General features: G+C 45.9%; 1 protein-coding gene across 2 annotated transcripts in view; it reads left to right on the top strand.

The window, feature by feature from the left end:
• Nucleotides 1–23,766, top strand: part of GRIN2A (glutamate ionotropic receptor NMDA type subunit 2A) — a 365,860-nt gene that overhangs the window by 194,747 nt on the left and 147,347 nt on the right. For both annotated transcript variants that reach the window (XM_006096328.3, XM_023760225.1), the window contains one exon: nt 16,517–17,109. In XM_006096328.3, coding sequence (XP_006096390.1) covers nt 16,517–17,109 — 593 coding nt within the window. The remainder of the gene's footprint in view (nt 1–16,516; nt 17,110–23,766) is intronic.

Genomic DNA, 23,766 nt, shown 5'->3' with positions numbered 1-23,766 from the left:
TCCTTTCTCCCTCTTTCCCTACTTTCTCCTTGCCTGACTTTCTCCCTTCCTTCCAACAACAATTTGAATATCTTCAATTCAATTTCACAAATATATGTATTACGCTCCATTATACAGCACACTCTGTTACAAATACTTGGAAATGCATCAATGAACAAGAAAAATATTCCTTATATTCTATCAGGGACAGTCATCAGACAGGAAACAATAAACATAATAAATAAATCATATAAATTGTTTGGAACATAAAGGTGTTAAGTGCTTTGGAACAAGATTCAGTGGCACTCTACACAATGAGCCAGAAGGCATGACCTCCCCTTGGGCCCACCTCCTCCCCTACCCTCCGGCCTCAGGTCTCTCTTTCTAAAAAGGGAAGAAAGGGGGCCATCTACCAGTTTCCCATGGCTTCTGCAAGGGCTGAAACAAATGTGAACTGTCTGAGGGTGAGGGGGAGTGTTGGGGCTGGAGGGCAGCGGGTGACCTGTGTCAGGGCTCCCCTTGCCTCTGAGGCCCTGAAGTTCCTCTGTGTCCGAGGCTGGAGAAGACAAACCTGCTGAACTCGAGGAGGAGTCAGCTGACTTGGGCCCTGCATGAAGCCAGCACTGAGTGTGGCTGCAACTGGGAGGCCCCAGGTCAGAGCCCGACCGTTGTCAACTGTGTTTTTTTCATAAATAAATAAGTAAATAATAAATAGTGATTTGAAACCCTCTTCAGAGGCTAGCGCTCAATTTCCCCTTTTATGTTGCTTCTCAGGAAAACAGTCAAACCATCAATTTTTCTGTTAAAATCACTCCCTTCCAACCCCTAGTTTATGCTCCTAATTTGTGCTCAGAGGACAATTGTGTTGGTGAACTCTGATCACAGCTCATCCTCTTCTTTTTTGAGCTTCAAGTGGATCTCGGGTTAACGCTTGTCGCAGAGAACAAACAAATGCTGGCTTTTAGATGTGCGGGAGCTTGCACATGCGCACATGAGCATTTACAGTGGCCCTGGTCAAAGAGCCAGTGGTATTCCATAATTGGTCTATTTGTCTCTGAGAGCATGAAATGTATAAATCTGAGGCCCTTCAGATGCCCCAGTCTACATGCGTGACAGGAAGCTCCGGGATCTGTGAACTTCATGGGCAAGTGATTAGAAAGCAGAATATTATGTCCAAGGGAAATGGGGCAGATTAGCTTGCTAAATCTCTTGGCATTAGTTTAGGGCTCAGACTTCTGCTGTGGAGGCGTTACTTCCAGAGGGAGAAGCCGGCAATGACCTGAGCTGTGCTGAGGAAGGGGGAGCTTTAGGCAACATTAGAATATAGGCAACAGGAGCCAGCGTTGGGTCAAGGAAAGGGAGCAAACAGGTTACAATTGAAGAAGAGCAGGGTGCACATTGCCCAGTGGTGGCAAGCTAGGGCTTTAACATCCAGCAGCATTCCAGTGAACTCACTTTGACATTAATACTGCCTACTCCATGGGGTCGTGCTAACGATTAAACAAGATAATGTGAAAAAAGGGACTGGCGTGCAATAATTGGTAGGTAGTCGCCGGTGTGGGTCAGGCATGGTGCTGACAGGTTTATGTACATGAGCTCAGCTGATCCATGAGGTGGGTGGCGATTGCTTTTCCTGTCTCAAGCGGAGGCTTGATGACGTTGAGTCAGCTTCTCAAGGCTACAAGGCTAGCACGGGGCAGAACGGAGGTGTGAACACAGATATGCCTCATCCCGATATCCGTGTGCTTTCCACCGCATCAGCTCTCCACCTGTGATCTGCTGGGTCTGTGCTCTGGCCAAGCCTGTACCATCCCGTTTGAGCCTGTGAGAGGACAGGAAAGGCCACGCCTGCTTGGGAGCCCTGTCTAGAGCAGACCATTGTCACAGCCCCTCAAGCAATAGGTTCTGTGAGGTCAGTGGGTGACTGATGACCATGAGGCTGCTTGGGGACTTCAGATAGCCGGGAGGAGAAGGAAGATATGGATAGCAGCGTGCTCCTACAGGCCCCCAGGCGTTCTTCCTCAAGGGACCATGAGATCTAAGGACCTTCATCTCACCAGAGGGGCTATAAGACTGAAGGGACCTAGATGAAGCAGCCAGCTTCAGCTGTAGGGCCTGCTTGCTTTCTTTATTTATTCTGTCTTTATCATTGTGATAAAATAGACGTAAGGTTACCATTGTAACCATATTAAAGTGTACAATTCAGCAGCATTAAGTACATCCGTAATGTCAGGGAACCACTATCTATTTCCCGAACCCCAAACAGAAACCCCATATCCATTAGCAGTCACTCCCCATTCCTGTCATCTCCAGCTCCGGGCAACCATTGGTCTGCTCTAGGTATGCATTGGACTGTTCTGGATGTGCCATATACATGGAGCCAGGCAGTCTGTGGTCTTTTGTGTCTGGCTGCTATGCTGAGGGTATGTAATGGGGAGGGGAAGGCAGAAAAGGGGGCTTGGGAGTGAGGTGGAGTTTGGGGAAGGGAAGCAGTGTGTCCCATGCTCACGAGAGCCCAGAGTCAGTGCTGACAGCAGCGTGGACACGGGCTCTTGATGGAATCTGTTCCATTCCTGGGTTTGGATAGGGAGGGATAGCCTTTTCCTCTGGAACTGTTTGGTTCCTGAGTTCTGGAGGGCAGGTAGCAAGAGTTCAGATAGCAAGGAATGCCAGCCTCACCCCCCTAAATTCTGTATTTGTTTCCCACCTTCAGGTTATGAATGTTTGGGTAGCAAAGATTCCTGTGGTTCAAAAACTCAGATTTGCCCCCCAGCTCCCTGCACCTCACACCCCCATCCACGCAGCGCTCACTTGTACCCCACCTTCCTAACTCCATGGATGCGCCCCTCACCCAGCCACTCTTACTGAATAGTCATTCATTCATTCTGTCACTCTGTCATACCTACAACCTACTTTGTTCGTTCGTTCATTCATTCATTCATTCATTCATTCATTTATTCATTCATTCCTCTGCTTTCTTTCTTTTTTTTTTTTACTTTTATTTTTATTTATTTATTTATTTATTTTTTATTGCTTAAAGCATTACAAAGGGTATTACATATGTGTCCTTTTTTTTTTCCCCCCGCCCTTGACAATACCCCTCCTCTGCTTTCTTATGCCTCCAGGTAACATGTTCTGGACTCCATCATGTACCAGGAGCTGGACTGGGTGTTGTTGCTGCAGAAGTGCATTAGCATTAATCTAGTCACATGGAGACAGATATTTAAACAGGCACTTAAAATACCAGGTGATGAGATCCACAGTAGAGGCCTGGACAGCATGTACCCGGGAGCACCGTGGGGGTGGATGGGGAGGAGGGGAGAGAGGAGGCGGCCCTGCTCATTTGTACCCAAAGAGCTGGCACGTAGGCCCCCACTTTGCAGTTCACGGAGATTTGTGTATCTCGGTGTCCCTGATGCCCACCGCCCCTCCCGGTAACCAGTCCCCCTGGGGCCATTTCAAAGATGAAAACACGGAGGCTGGGAAAGACTCAGCCACTCCCTCGAGTGTGAACACTGCAGGGCCTCACACAGGAGAGAGGGAGGCTTTGCTCCCAGGGGAATCATTTCTCACCCGGCAGATGGGTGTGGGCACCTACCTCCCCGAAATCGCTGGTTCCTGGGGAGCTCCAGCTTTCTCCCAGGAGTGGGGTGGCTCACCCCAGAGAAGCCCCTCTTCCTTCCTTCCGCGCAGTGCAGTGCCTTCTGACTCACAGCCTCTCCCAAACACTTTGTCGGATAAGACAGTGCCGACAGGCTGTGACATGCGGCTGTCGCAGCCCCAGAGGGGAGGCCCGATGGAAACTCACAGGTGAGGGTTGCGGACCACAGACACTGTGTCACTCTCCACTCCTCCCTGGAAGAAAGAGCCCCCCTGGCGTCATGGCGGAAGGCTGCTATGGGGTCAGACCCCAGGTCGGGTCTGAACCTCTGCTTTGCCCAATGCTGCCCGGGACCATGGCCATGCCACTGAGCCTCTCCAATGTTGCTCCTCAAGCTTGGTCCCTGGACCATCACATATGTGCCACCTGGGAGCTTGTGGGCAGTGCTCCAGCTGCACCCCCCGGGTGGCGCCTGCAGTGGACAAGGCCCCAGTGCTCCCTATGTTTATTAAAGCAACAAGGCACGTCCTCATAAGCCCCAACTTCCTCAGCTGCAACATGGGAACAGAAATGCTTCATGGGAAGGACAGTGTGAGGACTAAATGCACTTGAAACTCTTTGCTTGGCTGAGGAGCGGTTCTGGTTTGCTCAGCACTGAAGGGGTTGAGTTGTTGTTTTTTCCTCCCTTAAAATATTTTTTATTATGGGAAAATATATGTAGCATAAACATGACCATCTTGACTGTTTTGGTGTACAGTTCAGTGATAGTAAGTACTACATATTGCTGTGCAACCAAGACCAGAATCCATAGCCAGAACTCTTTTCATCTTGCAGAACTGAAACTATACGAAGGGGTTGAGTTTTAACACTGGGCCGAGTTGTCTACCTGTCACTCCTCAGCTCGTGCCCGGCACACAGTACAAGCTGCTCTGGAGCCTGGTGTCAGGTTGTTACTGGGACATGCCACAGGGCACCTCTTCTGTTTGCATTGATGCTGTGCTGGTGGGATGTCCTTTTTGGGTTCCACTGTTGTCGTTGTAGTTCTTTCATGGTGACAACAGCCTAATCCCAGCTCCCATGAGTTGAGCTCTTGGTATGTGCTGAGAGCAATCTATACATTATCTCAGCCCCACCAACCTCCTGAGAGTAGGGATGAATGTTCTCTCCATTTAAAATGAGAAAGTGGTGTCTCGAAGATCTTAAGGATTTTGCCCAAGGTCCTGATATTAGTAAGAGTAAGAGCCAAGGCTTGAATGCTCTGTCTATTTGGCACCAACCTCTGGGCCTTTAAGAACATGAACATACAGACTCCCAAAGGGAGAAGCAGTTTTCTCCACAGGCTCAGCTCTCAGAGCTGCGTGTAGACATTTCCTGGAGAAATGGGGCGTTTGGAAGAGGACCTTTGTACTCTGATGTTTACCACCAGGGCCTGCCCCCAGCAGGTGTGATGGGAACACCAGAGACTCTCCTTTTTCCAAAAATAAAGCTGTCTCCTGCAGTTCCCCAGCAGCCCCTCCGAGTGTGACAGCCAGAGATGGAGATGTAACGAACACGGCCGGTTTGCTTTTTCTCCTCCCTGCAACAGTTTAATGACAAATGATTATTACTGGTGGCAACTGTCATGTCTTTCATCTGGGTCGCGGTGGCGGTGGCTGTCAGACTGTGAGAAGAAACCAATCACAGCGGCATATTGAAGAAAAATCAACAATAAAAAAAGGATAAAGAGCTCATGCAGGAAGAGGGAGATATGTGGAGAGAGGCAGCTGTTCCAAGGGGGAAAGCATGGGTAAGAGAAGGGAAGGATGGTGAAGGGAAACACACCACTGTGTAGTTTGCATTCTCTTGATCTAAGTTTGGAAGGTGAGTGAGGAATGAATCACATTATTCTCTTTTTTTTTGTAGTCTCAGTGGCACCAGGAATCTTTGGTTGCCAGTGACAGAAAAGCTAATTCGAATTGGTGCCAGTGGTTCTCAACCTTCCTAATGCCGCGACCCTTTAATACAGTTCCTCATGTTGTGGTGACCCCCAACCATAAAATTATTTTCGTTGCTACTTCATAACTGTAATTTTGCTACTGTTATGAATCGTAATGTAAATATCTGATATGCAGGATGTATTTTCAGGGGTCGCGACCCGCAGGTTGAGAACCGCTGGAAAGAGATAGTTAATTGGGACATGCAATGACAGCATGGGTACTCGGCGGCAGGTGTGGCTTGAACAAGGTGCTCAACAAGGATGTTAGAACGTGGTGACTCTCCTTTCAGCTTTGCCTTTGGCTTTGATGGTTTCCTTCTCAGGATGGAACATAGTGGTGCAGGATGGCTGCCAGAAACTCAAGTCTAACAATAAGAGAAACTGTCTTTTCCTAGTTGCTTTCTCCACAAATCCTGAGAGTCAGTCTGAATGGGCCAGATTAGGACATGCTCCTACCCTGGAACTAATTGCTGACATTGTGGGGATTGGAGGAGCCAATTGGCTTGACTGAGAGAGGGGGAAGGATGGCTCCCAGTGGAAATTCACTATTATCAGTAAAGGAAGAAAGGATGGTCGGTGGTCAGAATAACAAATGCCTATGATATGGCTCAGGGAGGTTCATGCTTCTTTAAGAAAAGGGATCTGAAAAAAATGGCTTCAGGTGCACAGAGCAAGGCCAATGGCTTAGCTACAGTTGGAACTGACAAAAAAAAAATACACCAAAACATACACAAAAAATAAAACGTAACTACAGCAACAACAACAACAACAAATGATGCCCCTGTGTAGCCTCGGTGATCTGTAATTGCTAACGACCCTGTTTGGAAGCTTTGATTTCGATGCTCACCTGCAGTTTGACAGAGCACTTAGGTGAAGCCAGCTTCCGCCTTTGCTATGACCTTGCATAGAAATAAGAGCCTCAATCTCAGCAGGTGTCCCTTCTTGGCCAGCCCTGCTAACGATCCAGAAAGCCGGGTTGGGGCCAAGAGCATCAATCATCGGCGGTTCTGATGGATGCAGAGGGTGTTGGGCTGTTCTTGGTGTAGTCAAGAAATACATCTCTCCATACATTTGTGCATTCTCTCCTCCAGCATTGTATGACTCGCTGGAGGGAGAGCTTAGCTCTGCATGATGAACTGAGAAAAAGTCTGGAATGCCCAGGTAGACATGGGAGTTCCAGTCTTTCCATTAGAGGTTAGGGTACCAATCAACTAACTGGTACAGCTGACAGTTACATGCTTTACGGTATCTTCAATGTAGGCTGCCCCTGGGCACAGATCAGAATGCCAAAGGGAAGAACAGGGCTGGCTCACATGAAACCCCAACATGCTCTAAGTTCCAGGTCCCCTCCCAGCTCCCCTGCTGGGAGACACTAATGGTGCATTTAACAGAGGTGTTGTTTGGAATGAAATTGACCTAGGAATTAAATCCAGACGCCCTTCCAGATCTACTGGACAGTTGCTATGTGATATAGCCTCTATTTACTATCCTAACTCATCTCCCACCGCTTTCCTTTAAATGACAGCTGTTTGACCTTCCTTCTGTTCCCTGAACCTGCTAAACCCTTTCCTACCTTTGCACACGCTGTTCTTTCTGCTTGGATGGCTCTCCTTACCTGCACCCCCACCCTCAGCTTTTCCTGGCTGGCTCCTTGGCATCCCTTTGATGAGTGCCAGTGTGGCCGACCGGGTGATCTAAAGCGGAGCTCCCGGGCTTTCCACGCCACTCCTGAACCATTGCTCATCTGCTTTCCTAGACACTAGTCTATGTATTGATTTCCTTCTTCCTCGTCTATCTAATCCCCTAAGACTGGGACCTTCATAAAAGCAGGGACCTTTGCTTTGGTAGCCTTCTTCTCTAGATTCACTTCCCCTGAACAATGCCTGGCACATAACCAGAATTTGTTAAATTCATTGAATGAATGAAAGGCAATCAGTAGCCTGGCCAGGTGGCTCAGTGGTTGACCAAGAGGTTGCGGTTCAATTCCTAGTCAGGGCACATGCCCAGGTTGTAGGCTTGATCCCCAACGTGTTGATGTTTCTATCATTGATGTTTCTATCTCTCCTTTTCCCTTCCTCTCTGAAATACATACATACATACATACATACATACACACACACACACACACACACACATATATGAAAGGCAATCAGTATATGAATGTTTCTTTCTAGAGCAGCACATCTGGCAGGTTCATTCAAATACATAAAGCACTAGTCTCCCTTTCTGCCCACTGGCAGCCTTGCAGACTCAGAATACCTCTCCTACTTTCATTCCTAAGGTGGTGGCCTGGTGCCATGCAAGGTTTTGAGGAGGACTCAGAAGGGATGGGTGCCCTGCCCTGTAGTATTCTAGTGTGAGGGGCAGGCAAGATGTGTGCCTCTCAGCAACTAGGCAACCACACACAAGTCAGGGTTGCAGATGGGAGATAAAGACAAAGGTGCTGGCGATTCAGAAGGGTAGGAATAAGTAGGAAGCGAGACACTAAGAAGTCCATGATGGATGTGGTACTTGGGGCTTGATGGTCAAGGCTACCATCATCACCCCTATTAACATCAACTCAGCCTGAGCAAGCACCTCCTATGTGCCAAGTGCTTTATGTGCATTACCTCTGAAAATATACACAGCGACCCGTTAAGGCTGTGACTGTTACTATTATTCCAATTTTTCAGATGGGAAAACAGAGGCGTAAGTTAAATAGCTCACTTGTGCTAAAAGCAGATCTTAGGCGAGCTGTCAGCAAAGCCGTGTCCCTCCTACAAAGCCCCTGTTCCTTGTATAAAACATTTCATACCTGATGGCTTCATGACACAGCAAAGAGAGCACCAAATTAAGAGGTGAGAGGCCCTGTGTCTGTTCACATGGTACCACTGATTTGAAACAAGTGGTCCAAGCTTCTGGGGCCTCAGTTTCCTCACCTAGAAAATAGGGAAGCTGGACTAGCTTGTACTACGTCTTGCTGTCCATCAGCATATTCTGGGGAAAATATTACATATTCTAGGGCTCCTTAACGGAGATTCCGATGCAGTGGGGGATGGCGTGGAGCTGAGAAATCTGTAAGCATAAAAAATTCCCCAAGTGAGCCAATGCACAGCTACAGGGTTGGATACTGAAGGCTCAGATTAGTGTTTTCAACCCTGGCTGCACATTACACTCACTGAGGGAATAAAAAAAGTCCTGGACCCTGTCCCAGACCAACTGAATTGGCATCTTTAGGGATGAGGCTGGCAGGGGTAAGAGAGCATCGGCTTTAAAGTGTAAAGACTAGTGTAAAGACTATTGAACTCTTGAAATGTGGCTAGTGTGATTGAGAAACCAAATATTTAAATAGTTATATGTGGCCAGTAGGTGCTGTGTTGGAAGCCCAGGCTCGGAGGTGGATAAAGATTCCCTTCCTTGATCCCCAAATTGTAGAGCTCTTCTTAGAAATTACCTTACTTAATACCCATCCCCTCCACTCTGTTCCAAGAGACTAGTGAACAGACTCCGAGTGAAGACTGGTGTTGCTCTCCTGGTTTCGGAATCAGATCACTCCAGCCACCTTGGATAGCTACCCTCGCTGGGAACCCAACAGTCACCAGGAATTTAAGATTAAACTTCTCATTTGAAGAGGGTGGAGGAGAAAGCAGAGCCAAGAGGGTTAGGCTATTCTAGAAGAATGCTGGCAGATTTATTCCCAAGAGAAGCAAACTGGGGAATAGAACATAAGTCATAAAAAGGTCCAATGAGTGCAGATTGATTGAAGTGGAATTCTGTGTTTGTGGGTGATGGAGCTGATGTGTTTTGGGGAATGATGGACAGGGGGAAATATGAAGGCTTCCTTTGGTTTTCCTTCCAAGCACTCATTACTTGGCTTCATTAGATCACTCAGTAATTCAATTTGCTACATGTTTATGGAGTACCTGGCCTCTCTCAGGTACTGAGATAGATGCTGAGCCCCAAACACTTGAACAGTCATGGGGTTGGTGTGTGTTTCTGCTTTATCTTGAACGTTGTAGGAGCTGCTGAGAAAAACTAATCAGGGGACACAGTGCTCTAATTTGAACATTAAAAAGAGCTCTGTTAGCAGTGTGGCATGTGGGTGAGACTGGGGTAGGGACTCCATAGTCTGAGAGAGAACTGCTGACAGTCTGAACATAAGCAGGTATAATAGAGAAAGGAAAAAGAAAAAAACATGTGGTGTGATGAAGAAATAATCTGAGCTTGAGTGGTGCTTAACTGCAGTAGTAAATGTGGGAAGAGACCCCTTCCTCTTTCCTGATAGGAAAAAAATGAAGGCTAACACATGAGTCATGAAATGGTCCAATGAGCGGAGATTGCTTGGGATGAAATATTGTGTTTGTGGATGATGGAGCTGATGTGCTTTTGGGAAATGGCACCTGAGGATGATTTCTCCCCTCGGCCTCAGTCTCCTACATAAACTGATTGCCAATTGATTGGAGATCTTTGACATTTATTCTCATTTCTGGAGGCTTTCTTTTTCTTTTATTGAGTGGTGGTTATTCAACACACACACACACACACACACACACACACACACACACACACGTTTCCTGTTCCGCATACCTGAAATCACTTTTCCAGTAACTAAGCATTCAGATTGCCTGGTCTTGAATCCTGGCCCTGCCAAGTCCAAGCTATGTGAGTTTGGGCAAGCTACATTCTCACTACGTATTGGATATGTCCAATTACTATTAGTTGTGATTGTAACCATGATGATGGTGATGATGATGATGAGTAGGAGAAGGATGATGATGTTAAGTGGTGATGATGATGATGATGGTGGTGGGGAATGATTATAATGATAGTGGCGGTGGATAATGATGATGAAGATGGATGGATATGGTGACTGATGATAATGATGATGGTGAGGGATGATGATGATGGCGGTGGTGGTGGTGATGATGATGATGGGGGGATGATTATGATGATGGTGGTGGAGGAGGAGGATGACGAGGATGGGTGATGATGGGATAGAAATCCTCCCGTAGGACAGATGTAGCTTATATGTATGTGAGAATGCTATTCATCTGAATCCTCAAGCTTATCAAGTTCGATACCTTTACCTTTTATCTCATCCATGGAAACTGAAATGAAAATGTTTAAAAGCTCAGTTGATACACAATAAGAGTGGCAGACAGTAAATCATGGCTCACCAAGGCAATCCTCTGACAGGAGAAAGAAAATTCCCAAGGAGTTTCTCTTGATCTTTGCTGGGTCACCTGCATCATTATCCTTTTTGTTGGTACCCACCCTGGCAGGCAGAAGGAAAATAAGTTATAGAAATGGGGGCAGGGTTGACCCTGTTTCTCTTATGCTTCCTGGGAAGGAGGCTTCTGCTCATTTATTTCCTCACCCAATATTTACTGGGCCCTTACTGTGTGTCAGACCTTGTGCCAGGCTTTGAAGACACTGACTTGAATAACATCCTGCCATTGAGATGAGACAGAGAAAAACAAATAAATCAGTGTTGGAGTTCATATACTCAGGTCACAGAAATTCATTTCAATTGGACTGGTGTGGGGCACAAGGGTTGGTGCTTTTAAATAACTTTCCAAGTGATTCTCTGTGCAGCCAGGAATGAGAGCTACTATTGCGTGTAAGGAAACATTGGATGGCATTTTGCAATAACAGATGTCAGCTTGGAGCTACGTAGATTTAGGAAAATTTCTTCACCTCTCCTCCTGTGTCCTCATGATAAAAGCCATCCATGATTGTTATAACCACTTGCAATACCTCAGCTCTTGGGGACTTAGAATCAGAAAGAGATAATGGGCTCTGGCTGGTTTGGCTCAGCGGATAGAGCGTCGGCCTGCAGACTGAAGGGTCCTGGGTTTGATTCCGGTCAAGGGCAATGTACCATGGTTGAGGGCACATCCCCAGTGGGGGGTGTGCAGGAGGTGGCTGATCGATGTTTCTCTCTCATTGATGTTTCTGACTATCCTTCTCCCTTCCTCTCTGTAAAAAAATCAATAAAATATATTAAAAGAAAAAAGAGATAATGGGTGTGGGTGCCCTTTATAGCCTTTGTGGAATGAGTAAGTGAAATGAAAGTTGGAATTAGACTCTATTAAATATCAGACTTTGATACCCATGGAGTCTGACCTTGAGCACCCAGTCAGGCCCTGGAACATTCTAGGACATTAGAGTGAGACCTCATGTGGGACTGAAGCACAGAGTTGAGAGCAGACACCCAGAATCCCACACCTCCCTGCCTCCCTCGCTTTGTGTTTAAAACAGTTTGTTCTGTGTTCTGCAGAGCAGTGAGCATGGGGAAAACTGCTTTTGCTTCAGAACCAAAGTGGGTGTCTGAAATCTGTTCCTCTCCCCCGGCTTCACGCTGCCGAGGAGGCTGGTGCCAGAGGTGGTCAGAGGCTGCGCTACAGAATCCGAAAAGGACAGGCCGAGTGGTGGCAGGAGGTTAAGTGCAGGAGGGACAGCCTCTGCTATCCATGCAGGGAGCAGGAAGAATGGTCAGGGCCCTGAAAGAAAGGGCCATTTGGCATATCAGCTGCCAGGCCCCGGGAATGTGGCCAGATTCCCCCATCACCTCCTGCCAGTCCATAAAACCACCTTAGAAAAATCCAATGCTAAACGCGAGGCTCTTCAGTGCCTCACTGTGCAATTATGTGTTGCAAATAACTCTTGAGTCCATCCCTCTGAGGGGATTACAATGCCTTTGGTCCACAATGGGTTTTGAAGTTCGTTGCAGATGTCAGAGGAAATGAAAGTGGTGTAAAGTAACTGCATGAGGTCCATGAAGGACACAAGTGATGGTTTCTCTCCAAAGCATTATTCATCACTGTGAGGAAAGACAGTTCCTTCTTCTCTTCACACAGCTTCCTTGGGCTCAGGGAGAGCGGGCTGGTTTGCAGGGGGGATGTAAGAGCTGCATGCCAGTGGATCTGGAGATACCAGTTTCTGAAATAGGATAAGGATCCCCTTAGGTTTCTGGGGTGTCTATGTGGTCTAGAGGGCAGAGCACATGGAGAGGAACCCCAAGCTGTTGGGGTCCTCATAGATAGAAGAGCCCGTTACTTCTACGAGTTCATCCCATCCTCACAGCAACCCCATGAGGACTTGAACTGAGGTTTGATAGATCAGAGCCCATGCTATTTCAACTACAAGGTTTGACTGGTGAGTATGCAGGGGTAGGCTAGAGAGTCTAAATTTAATGTGATAGGTCTAGGGAGGCCATAGGTGTCTGGCTATAGAGTAGAGAAGGAGATTGGTTAAAGCATCAGGCAGCCATGAATAGGGTGAGTTATTGAGATTCTCAAGTTCAGAGTGTGAATTATCTCCTTAGTGGAGGGGGTAGTATGAGCCCCTGATGTGAGATGCTGAGATTCCTGGCCTATGGTGAAATAACAGTGACTTACTAGTACATTTGTTGATCATTTGATATGTGGTGGGTACTGTACTGGAAGTTTCTATACAACTCAATGAGAAAATGCTATCATTGCCAACAGCATGGTGCAGGGGTGAAAAGATTGGAATCTTGAAGGCAGGTAAACCTGATTCACTGCCTGTGTAACCATGGGAAAGTCACTCTACTCTGAACTTATTTCTTCATTTCTAAAATGGGGATAATACCAGTTTAAGAAGTTGGTTGGTGAGTGGGATTAAAGGATAATCTCACACAAAAAAGTGTTGTTAGCCACATGACTGTCATATATAGTAAACACTTCTGTCATGTTAGCTGGTGTAATTATTACCATTGCCATACCCATTGTACAGATCTGCAAACTGAGGCTTGGAAAGGTTAAGTGAGTTTTCCCAAGGACACACAATTAGCATTGGTACCTGGGTAGTCTGACCCCAGAAGTTACACTGCTATTCCTCCAGGGAGAAGATCTTAGTGAGGATCACAAGAGAGTAACAGGAGAGATTGAACTTAGATTAAAGTATTGCAGGACAGGAGGGTGGGGATGGCACAAGGCAATGAGTTTGCACATATTCTTCCCCAGATGGCCTGTGCCAAGCTCTTGGCCAATGAACTGCTATCCTTATAATTACCTTTCTCCTTCATAAAGTTCCCAATGCAGCCGTGCCCTCCTCTCTATGTGGAGAACCAGATAAAACTGCATTTGCATACAATTCTGCCTTGTGCACAAAGCTGCTCATGGGTACACTGGTCATGTCTAGCTCATAGTACATGGAGCAAGGGTGTTGGAGCATCCCACATACCATCAACTCCTACATGTAACATGTTTGACCTTCACCTCCACCAATACCAATTATTCCAAGGAAGTTTGGGTGTGTGGGTTGTCTCAGAGATTTTTTTTATTAGGTTCCAGCTGTGCCCTTAGCATATGTCCTCCTGAGAACTTTCTTAGCTCCTTGTGTGCTCAGTGCAAGAAGATGCTGGTCCCGTTGCCTTTTGCAGTCATCCTGTAACTGGTGACTGGCTTCCTCAGAGGCATCTTTGCTCCTTATTACATTTCTTTTGTAATTAAGTTTGGAACTTTTCAGTCCCATTCCAAGAGGCACGTGACAGCACATAAGGTTGATGACTATAACTGCCTTCTGACTTCACTTCTGTGCTTTCTGCTGTGGGTGGGTTCTGTAGGTTGTTGCCTTTTTGGGTATTTAATTGAGGTTCTATGGATACCTATTGGGGCTTATAGGGCTCCTATATCTCATTATAAATAAAGGACACCCTAAATGTATTTTGGGTGTTTAATGGAGAAGGGGTTCCTCGTGGTATTAGGGTGACGATGTTGAAAGGTTTTATTTTTTGGACATGACATTCAAGAGCCATACAAAGCACAACCTCAGATACTGAATTCTTCCCTTTCACTTTATGCTTAAACCAAGGACATTCTCCTTAGGCTTCATTCGCACATTCATCCACTCATGCATTTCCTCACCCTCCATTACCTGATGTGTCATGTGCCCAGCCTTCTGCCAGGTTCTGGGGACAGAGAGATGAGGACAGCAGAATCTCTGCCCTTGAGTAGTCCACAGTCCTGTTGAGGGCGATTTGAAATGATTAATCCATCCAAGAATATTGGAATTCTCCAAAAGCTACTGTAGGGAAAAAGATAACGACCCAAAGTCTTTAAACCTGTTTCCCATTTTAATTGACTTAATTAGGTAAAATTCATAGAACTGTAATGTTGGAAGGGGCGCAGAAGGCACTTATTCCTGTTTTTTCTTCTTCCTCTCTTTCTTCAAGCCACACTGCACTCAAATTATCTCCCTAACCCCTGCATTTTGGAAAAGGGGAGTATTTTGGAGAACTATAGCTTTTGGCCCATTCAGATAAAACTTCCTGTTCAGTGAGAGCCCACTTGTTCAGAATTAAGATACACAGCTACAAAGTATTGTTCTGAAAGATATGAATGGCGTTGTTCACTCTTAAGACACACACACACACACACACACACACACACACACACACACACACAGTGGAGTTCCCATTCCCATATTCGTACTTCCAAGTCTGTGGGAATGCACGTGGTAGACACAGCATGCAAAATGAAAACATGCATGGCTGTGGTACAAGGAGGACCCTTTGAGAATTCTCTTAGTTCCCGGGAAGAAATACATCTCAGCGTTGGTCAAATCCCGATTTGTTACAACACAGAGACATACCTTGCTTCATTGTCATTTTTGCACCGTGGGTTAAGCTGATCTTCAGTGATCCCAAGAAGGCTGTGGTTTGTTTTGCAAAGGGTGCTGGACGTGGAATCAGAGCCTGAGTTTGGATACTCACTGGCTGCGACCAGTTTGGGCCTGTTTCCCCTGCTAACAATACACCACCCTCTGAGGGTCCTCATGCAGCTTTGATGAGTTAAGGGGTGTGAAGGTAATTTGTAAATTGTACAACTGTATGTATCGGCTGCCTTTTCCAAATGGAAACTTGTTCTTGTGATTAGACCATAGACTTGGGGAGGTGTTAGACCTATTAGAAGCCCCTCAACCCAACGCAAGTTACCACCCCACTTTCCAGTATAAGAGCACCCAGCAGCTCCACCTTATGCTCAGAATAAGGTGTAAGCCTCTGAACATAACCCCTGAGGCCATATGTGATGGGGTTCTTGCCAAGCTCTTCAACATCATCTCATCCCCTCTGTTTCACAAACCATAATGCATTTATCTGTAGTTCCTGGCATAGTCAAGATGTATTCTCGGGGCTCCTCTGACTCTAATATCCACCGTTTCCCCTTTTCCACACCTGGATTCTCCTTCAACATTCTCTCGTGCTTCTCTCAGTCCCCAGTTTATGGAAGTTGCTCTTTCTCAAATTCCCAGCAGATCTATGAAGACAGAGGCAATGCCTGTGCCTGCCGTATGTATCATTTCTCCAAGCTGTTGCTGCACAGTTAGGTGCTCGCCAGATATTTGTTGATTGAGCAGATAGATGTCCACCCAGCATTTATTATCCTCTATATTACACAGGAGTCTAGATTTCAAGGGACAGAAATTCTACTACAATTGGCTCAGGTGAACATGGGAACTTGTTGGCTTATAAACCAACAGGTCCAGAGTCAATGGCTACGGGCACGGCAGGTTCCAGGTGGTCTAAGTGTCATCAGGAATCTGTCTCTATTTACTGATGTTGTTTTGTCTCTGATGGCTTCATTTCCCAGCCATGAGCCTGGGGGCCAGAGAGAGTTCATTCTGTTGGAAACATATGGACTCAAAGGGGCGAGGTGGATGGGATGAACTAGAGGAAAATGAGGAGAATAGATGATGAGATGACAGAAGTAACAGATGTTCCTCACTGTATCAGGGCGTGGGCTCCAACTCCAGGACTTCTCTCCTCTTTGTATTTTCAGTATCACTTTCAGGGTGGGGTGTACAGTAGGTGCTCAAGAATGTTTGCGAATGAATAGATATGTGATTTATTTCCCCTCACTTCTAGGAAGAAGCTTCTGTTAGCCTATAAAGACAGATGGTGCTGTATAAACTGCCTTCTGCCTCATCTTGTTTTTCTTTTTTTTACCTGTTGGCAGGATCCGACGTCTACCTTCTTCCAATTTGGAGCGTCCATCCAGCAACAAGCCGTGGTCATGATGAAGATCATGCAGGATTACGACTGGCATGTCTTCTCCCTGGTGACCACCATCTACCCTGGCTACAGGGACTTCATCAGCTTCATTAAGACCACAGTGGACAACAGCTTTGTGGGCTGGGACATGCAAAACGTGATCACCCTGGACACCTCCTTTGACGATGCCAAGACGCAAGTCCAGCTAAAGAAGATCCACTCTTCCGTCATCTTGCTCTACTGCTCCAAAGATGAGGCTGTCCTCATTCTGAGCGAGGCCCGCTCCCTGGGCCTCACCGGGTATGATTTCTTCTGGATTGTCCCCAGCTTGGTCTCTGGGAACACAGAACTCATCCCCAAAGAGTTTCCATCAGGACTCATTTCAGTCTCCTATGATGACTGGGACTACAGCCTGCAGGCGAGAGTAAGGGACGGCCTGGGCATCCTGACCACTGCCGCGTCTTCCATGTTGGACAGCTTTTCCTACATCCCGGAGGCCAAGGCCAGCTGCTACGGGCAGACGGAGAAGCCAGAGGTCCCGATGCACACCCTGCACCAGTAAGAGGCGGCGCTTTGCTTTGTCTCTCTCTGCTTGGGATAAGAGTTGTGTTTTTGTTGCTGTTGTTTGTTTGTTTAAATATTAAGAGCAATACGTACTCATTGCTGAAAATGTGCACTGAAAATCAGGAGTGTTGTATTTGTGCGTATGGGATTATTTTGTTTGATTCTGCACTTCTCTCCCCTCTTCCTCTCTTCTCTTCTCCTTTTGTTTTTAAGTAACTTCTTATATTGTTTCCTGAAACTTAATTTTTTTACTTAACAATATCCCATGAAAACTTACACTTGAGATCTATCTATCCATCCATCCATCAATTCTCTATCTATAGATATATTTCAAATATGTATGTGCATATATGTAGATATATGTGTGTACATACATATGTATGAATATATAGATATGTGTGTCTGTAGATATACATTTATAAACATACATATATGAAAACCTACATTCTTTGTTACTTACTCATTGCATTCTTCAATAGGAATATACCATGATTTATTTATCCAGCCTTCATAATGATAGAAATTTGGGTTCTTTTAGGTTTTTTTCATTAGAAACTAAACTGCAGTGCTAATCATCCTATGTGTCTCTTTATGCACATGTGCAAGTATTTCTCTAGGGTGGATTCCGAGAAGCAGAACTTGGGGGTCACAGAGCATGTGCATTTTAAAATTATTTAAGTATCTATGCCAGATTGTCCTACAAAGTAACTATATCAATTTATATTCACACCAGCCGTTTGTGAAATCACTTCACTTCCCACATCCTCACCAACATGCTAACATTTGGAAAACTGCCCACAGTGGTGCTCCTAGTCCTTGGCTGAGTGTGTAGCTGAATTTCTCCCCTTTTTGTGTCCTACGTATTTCTATAGGGCATTGGAAATCTTGGCAAACACGCTCTCAAAGCTGCATTATATTCCATCACATGGACGTATTGTAATTTATATAATGACTCCCATTTTGGTGGACATGTAAGTTAAAAAGTATGTTTGGGAGAAGCATCATTGTTCTTTGTGGCCCATTATTATGACTCAGCTGTTGAGACGTAGAAGGATCACACTCGTACACCTGTCTTGCATGCGTTTGCCTGCTGTTTGCTGATTTAACCCATGTCCAACCCTCAGATAATGAGCAGCGTGGCACCGTGATTAAGGGACTGGACTCGAGTCAGATTTGTCAGGGTTCAAATCTTGTGTCAACCACTTTCTATATGACTTGGACAATCATTGTACTTTTCTGGGCCTCAGTTTGTTGAGGAGCGGTGACAATAGCACTTACTTTCTAGGCAGCGGTTCTGAACTTCATTATGCATGAGAACCACTAGGAGAGCTGGTTAAATCAGCTTGCTGGGTCCCATGCTCTGAGTTCATTGAGAAGCTCTGGGTGGATCCTAAGACTTTGTAATTCTAACAAGTGCCTGGGCGATGCGGGTGCTGCTGGTCTGGGGGTCATGCATCAAGAACCAACATGCTAGGTGTTTTGTGAGGACGAAATGAGGCGATGCATGAAAAGTGCTGCTTAGCACAGTGCCCAGCACCTAGTAATGACTGAGTGACTGTCAGAGTGATCAGTGAAGTTTTTCTGGTCACCAGAAATGAGGGTCAGCAGACTCGTTTGGTTGATTATTAGCAGAGTAACGCCTCTCTCTAAAATGGTTCTGGAAGGTTTTAGGACTTTGAATCTGCTCCAGTTCAGGGATTATCTCTGGGCTGGGGCTGGAGGTGTGTGTATGTTTGCACGTGTGCATGTATGTACATGTGTGTGTGTGTGTGTGTGTGTGTAATAGGTGCATAAAATAGACATAATCCTGAACAACTCTTGAATTAGGAAATCATGGCCCTTTGAAATTTTCCCTTTCCCCCTCCACCCCCCTCTTTAATGATCTTGTTTCTACATTGCCACTTCCAGCATTTTAAATAATTGTTCAAATAGCAGGAAGGAACTGGGGTCAATCCGTAGGACACACGGCGCCTCTCACAGAGGCAGGAGTGCTGCCAGCCCAGAGACAAGCGCTGGGCTGATGATCCTCACTCTTCATTACAAGAAGCGCCCTGCAGCTGGGATATTCAGAAATGTATAATTTTGATGGAAACACAACTCAATTTTAGGGCAATTGAAATATAATATATACAGGAAAAGGAATTTGAGAAGGATCATTGGCAAGGCATTCAGATCTCCTTCCAGTGACCACCCTGAATTCCATTCCTAAAAAAAATCCTCCTGCTGTGAAGGCTGTCGTGCTATTTCCAGGAGTCGTGCTTTTGAGGGAGGCAATTTCGGAGCTGATGTTTCAGCCCCAGAGGAGGAATGCGTCAGGTGTGGTAGGTTATCATCTGCTGCCTGGTGTTTAATGAAACTTTTCTCCATTTATGGAGCGCGTGGTGCTCACTGAGTGTGTGGGGCTGGAATCCGGCACAAGCAAGGCCCTGATCATATTTCCCCATCATCACAGTGCTCCTGAGCATGCCCGGGAGAGTGGCCCCTTTCCAAGGCAAGGTGAGCACTGGGCGCTTGAGAAAGCCCATCGAAGGCGGTTGTTAAGAAAAGGATTAAGGGGACTGTATCTTTCCATCCTCCAAAAATCACCCCTCCCACCCAATGGACCCTGTGCTAAGTCTGGTGTAACCATGCCCCTCAGAGAATGTACAATCTGATGAGGACAGGAGAGATTTGTCTGAAGACAAACTCAGATAACAAGAACTCTCTCTCTCTCTCTCTCTCTCAGAAAGAATACTGTGGGAAAGTATGGAGTCCAATAAAATGCCCACCCTGTACTTACCACAGAGAACAAAGGTTAACACGTTATATGTGTTTCACAGTTTTAAAAGAAATAAAACATTACTGATAAGGTAGAAATCTTGATCATACCTCTGTCCAGTCCTGCTTCTCTCCCTTCCTCTCCACGGGAGGGGAAACACTACAATAAACATCATGTCATTCAAATCCATGTACATTTGTTGTTGAAATATGTGCAACTTTAGACCCAATTTAGTTCTTTCTTAGGTACCAAATGGTATCTAAAGTGTTAGAATTTTCTTTACCTCAACCTTATGGTTTCGATTGATCTATGAAGATACATAGAATTCAACATATTCCTCTCAGTTGCTGTTTTGTATTCTGTTGTAGAAGTTATTTAAGCGTCTGTGATTTAATCACCCCCGTTGGATGGACATTTGGTTGCTGGATGGCTGAAGGCAGAGAACAGAGGTAGACCCATCACTTACTCAGTGGAGCCCAGGACTCTAGAGTTAGGGGTTCTCATGCCAGTCTTTAAAAGTTACATTTCAACTGGATTAAAACGTCTTCCTTGGTAAAGCATCTAGTGAAGAAATAGCTCTCACTACTCCCACTGTGTAGGGGGGAGGGGAGCAACTGGCTTCAGAAGAGCGTCAGGTGCAGCCACACCTGATGGTTTCACGCTGCGTTACTGAGAGGCTCTGGGTCCCACTCCGACTGGTTGAGCACATCTCGGGGCTAGTGGTGATGCCCCTCGGTGGTCCTCAGGGGTATTATTCGTAATCGTATGCACAGAGCTGGTGTAATTAGGCTATGGCAACAGTGACTGATGGCTTATGATGCTGGACCGGTACAAAGGAGGGCTTGCTCTGGGTGACGTGTTGATCTGACTGTGGACCTGTTTCCATTTCTGGGATTCCAGAATAAAAAGAGTAGGGGCAAGGGGGAAATAGTCTTTAGGTTGAACATTCCTGGTTTTACAGAAGGCACTCTGAAAAGAGCAGTCAGCATTTTCCAAAGTTCAAAAATAGCTCAGCCATGTTATGTAACCTCCTCCTCGCTACTGCAAAGTTATTAAACATCTGTTCTTCCGCCACGCACAGAGTTTTCACTGGCGACTCCCAGCGCTGGGAAGGTAAACCAGGACCTGTTTTGCTGGGGTGGGACGTAGGCTGTTCTGTCCAGTCTGTCCCAAGATCTGTCCAGTTCACTGGTGGATGGGGCTCCCTGGGAGGCACCGTGGCCTCACAGTTAAGGGTGTGGGCACTGGAGCCAGGTTGTCTGGTTTGAATCCCTGATCAGAACTCTTCTGTTCTAATTCCTCCAGGTCTGCTCCCTCAGGTGAAATACGGGGATAAGAAAAGTATTTACGTCTTAGCCCACGGCCTGGCATATGGAAAGCAGTCTGTACATGGTTACTGTAATAGATAAAATGTATGTGCGTGTATTCATGTGTTCTCCATTGGAGGGAACACATGTTACACTTACTGAGGAGGAGATCACAGAAGGGATAGCTAGATGCATTTTTTATTTTTTAAAAATATATTTTTATTGATTTTGAGAGGAAGGGAGAGAGAGAGAAATATCAATGATGAGAATCATTGATCGGCTGCCCCTTGCACACCCCCTACTGGGGATCGAGCCTGTAACCCTGTCATGTACCCTTGACAGGAATGGAACCCAGTCCATGTTATGTAACCACAGGCCGACGCTCTATCCACTGAGCCAAACCAGCTAGGGCGGTAGATGCATTTCAGATCTAAATCCTCTTGCCAAGGGATTACCTTGGGAGGAATCTGTCCAGGGCGAAGAAGAGCAGTGTGGCATAGAGAAATTCATGGGCTGGGTAATATCACAGAATTGGTTTTGAATTGGCCACATACTGACCAAGTGTAAGTTCCTAGCCACTCTGAACCCAGGTTTTTATCTAAAATGCGTGCATGTGTGTGTGTGTTATAGTCATTGGTTCTTATTAAAGCAGAATTAAATGAAAGTCTCTATGTACAACACTTCTCATTGAGCCTGGCTGGTGGTACGCATTTCACAACTGTCATTCCTGCCTTCTTATTATTTTATGATAATGATGATAATCATCATCATCATTATTATTACTTTAACTGATACTGTTACACTGCAAGCTATGTACAGGCAAGAATGTGAGAAATGGAGGTGTATTCCAGTCTCATTTTTTAACAACTGAATTGCAACTATATGTCCTGTGGCTCTGATGTTAGTCGAGGGAGTAGGAAATGGAGAAGTTACTGCATAGCAAGCCAAATAGGAGTGCTCAAGTAGATCTATAGCCCAAACACGTAAGAAAAGAACATCTTCTCCTGGGAGTATTATGCATTAGTATTGAGGGAAAGTTATTTGGCCTTAACTGATGACACCTGACATGACCACTTACGTGTTTTACATTAACCTCTTGATTTATGCAGGCAGGTCTCTGCTTTAAGAAGCAACAACCTTGTAAATTATTACCCAACTGATAGGAAAGGAATGGAAGGTATATAAGTGAGAGTGAGTTTACTTCATATCCAAGTTACACTGATGCTTTTTTCAGCCTTTGTTTCTAAAATAGTTGTAGGAAAAGTTCCTGATTTAATGACCCACAAAGAGACTGCACTAGCCTGGTTGGCATATTTTTATTTGATAACGAGAATGATCGCTGTTGGTTCCTTTTTGATGCCAATAGAAGAGCCTGCTCAATTGATTCTCTGAGCTTGACCGGAATTAAAACAGGGTGAATGTGATAACTTTTTGCAAATATTTGTCTGTTGGACCACCATATGCTCCACAAACATTTCTGGCAATGACACCAGGCACCCAGGAGACCAAGCCATCCTGTGGGTCTGTGCTGTAAATCTGATTGGGTCTCTGGACTCAAGAACAGGGACAGGCTGAGCCTCTAAGAGATATGTAGTGAGAGAAGCCAGGGCATGTGCCATGCTGAGACCCAAAAGCATGTTCCATGGCACTCTGTGACTTAATGGGATGTGAGAGTTTGGACAGTGCTTTGCTCAAAGCCTCTCCTTATCTGGGTTGTCCTGGGCAAGCTAATTCCCTGGTTTAAGCCTTCATTTTGATTGCAAACAGAGATAATTCTAACCATAGAGGGTTATGGCAACATTTAAATGCACGCAATGCACTTAGCCTAACATCTAGGATGTAGTTGGCACCCTACAGAGGGTAATTCTGCTCCTCTGGATCAGATGCATAGCTTGAGCTGGGCCCCTTGTGTGTCCTGCTGGACCCATGAGAAGTGGGCTGTGCCCCCTGGGTGTTCAGCCTGAGAGCTAAGTCAACAGTCTCTCGTCGGCGTCATCTCGGTTTGTGGCATCTCTCCTGGAACACAGCCTCTCTTTCTTGGCTGGGAGTCAAAAGCACCGTATGCCAGCCCTGCAATGCAAGTCAATCATTTCCAGTTGGCATCCAGTGAATAGCTTGACAAATGGTAGAAACCTGATGCTGGCAACTTGAAAGGACCGAAATTGGCCGTGCCTTCACCTTGAGGGAACGGTGGTTTAGGTTGGTTTGGGGTCATACAGAAAATGTAAGTATTGTTCAAATTTGCCTTAGTCCCGATGCAAGTCTGGAGGTGGAGACCAGCCTGCCCAACAGACAGATGTATTGATCTATTTCCTTCAGGGCTCTGGGGAAAATTTTCATTTTGAAACTTGTTAATTTGGTGACACATACTAATAATTTGTTGCAACTCTCTTCTGGGAAAAGATAAAGCAAAGTATCCTCTTTATTACTCTAGTGCCCGCTGGTCGGGAGTATACTGGGGCCAGAAGGTGTTCATGTGTAAGCACCGGGCCAGTTGGGAGACTATGACATAACAGTGGTCGGCAAACCTTGGCTCGCGAGCCACATGTCCCCTAAAGGCCCCGTGGCATGGGCCACGAAGTTTCA

Source organism: Myotis lucifugus, unplaced genomic scaffold, assembly GCF_000147115.1.
Source record: "Myotis lucifugus unplaced genomic scaffold, Myoluc2.0 scaffold_176, whole genome shotgun sequence".
Lineage (NCBI taxonomy): Eukaryota > Metazoa > Chordata > Mammalia > Chiroptera > Vespertilionidae > Myotis > Myotis lucifugus.
This window is presented reverse-complemented; position numbering and strand designations above follow the sequence as displayed.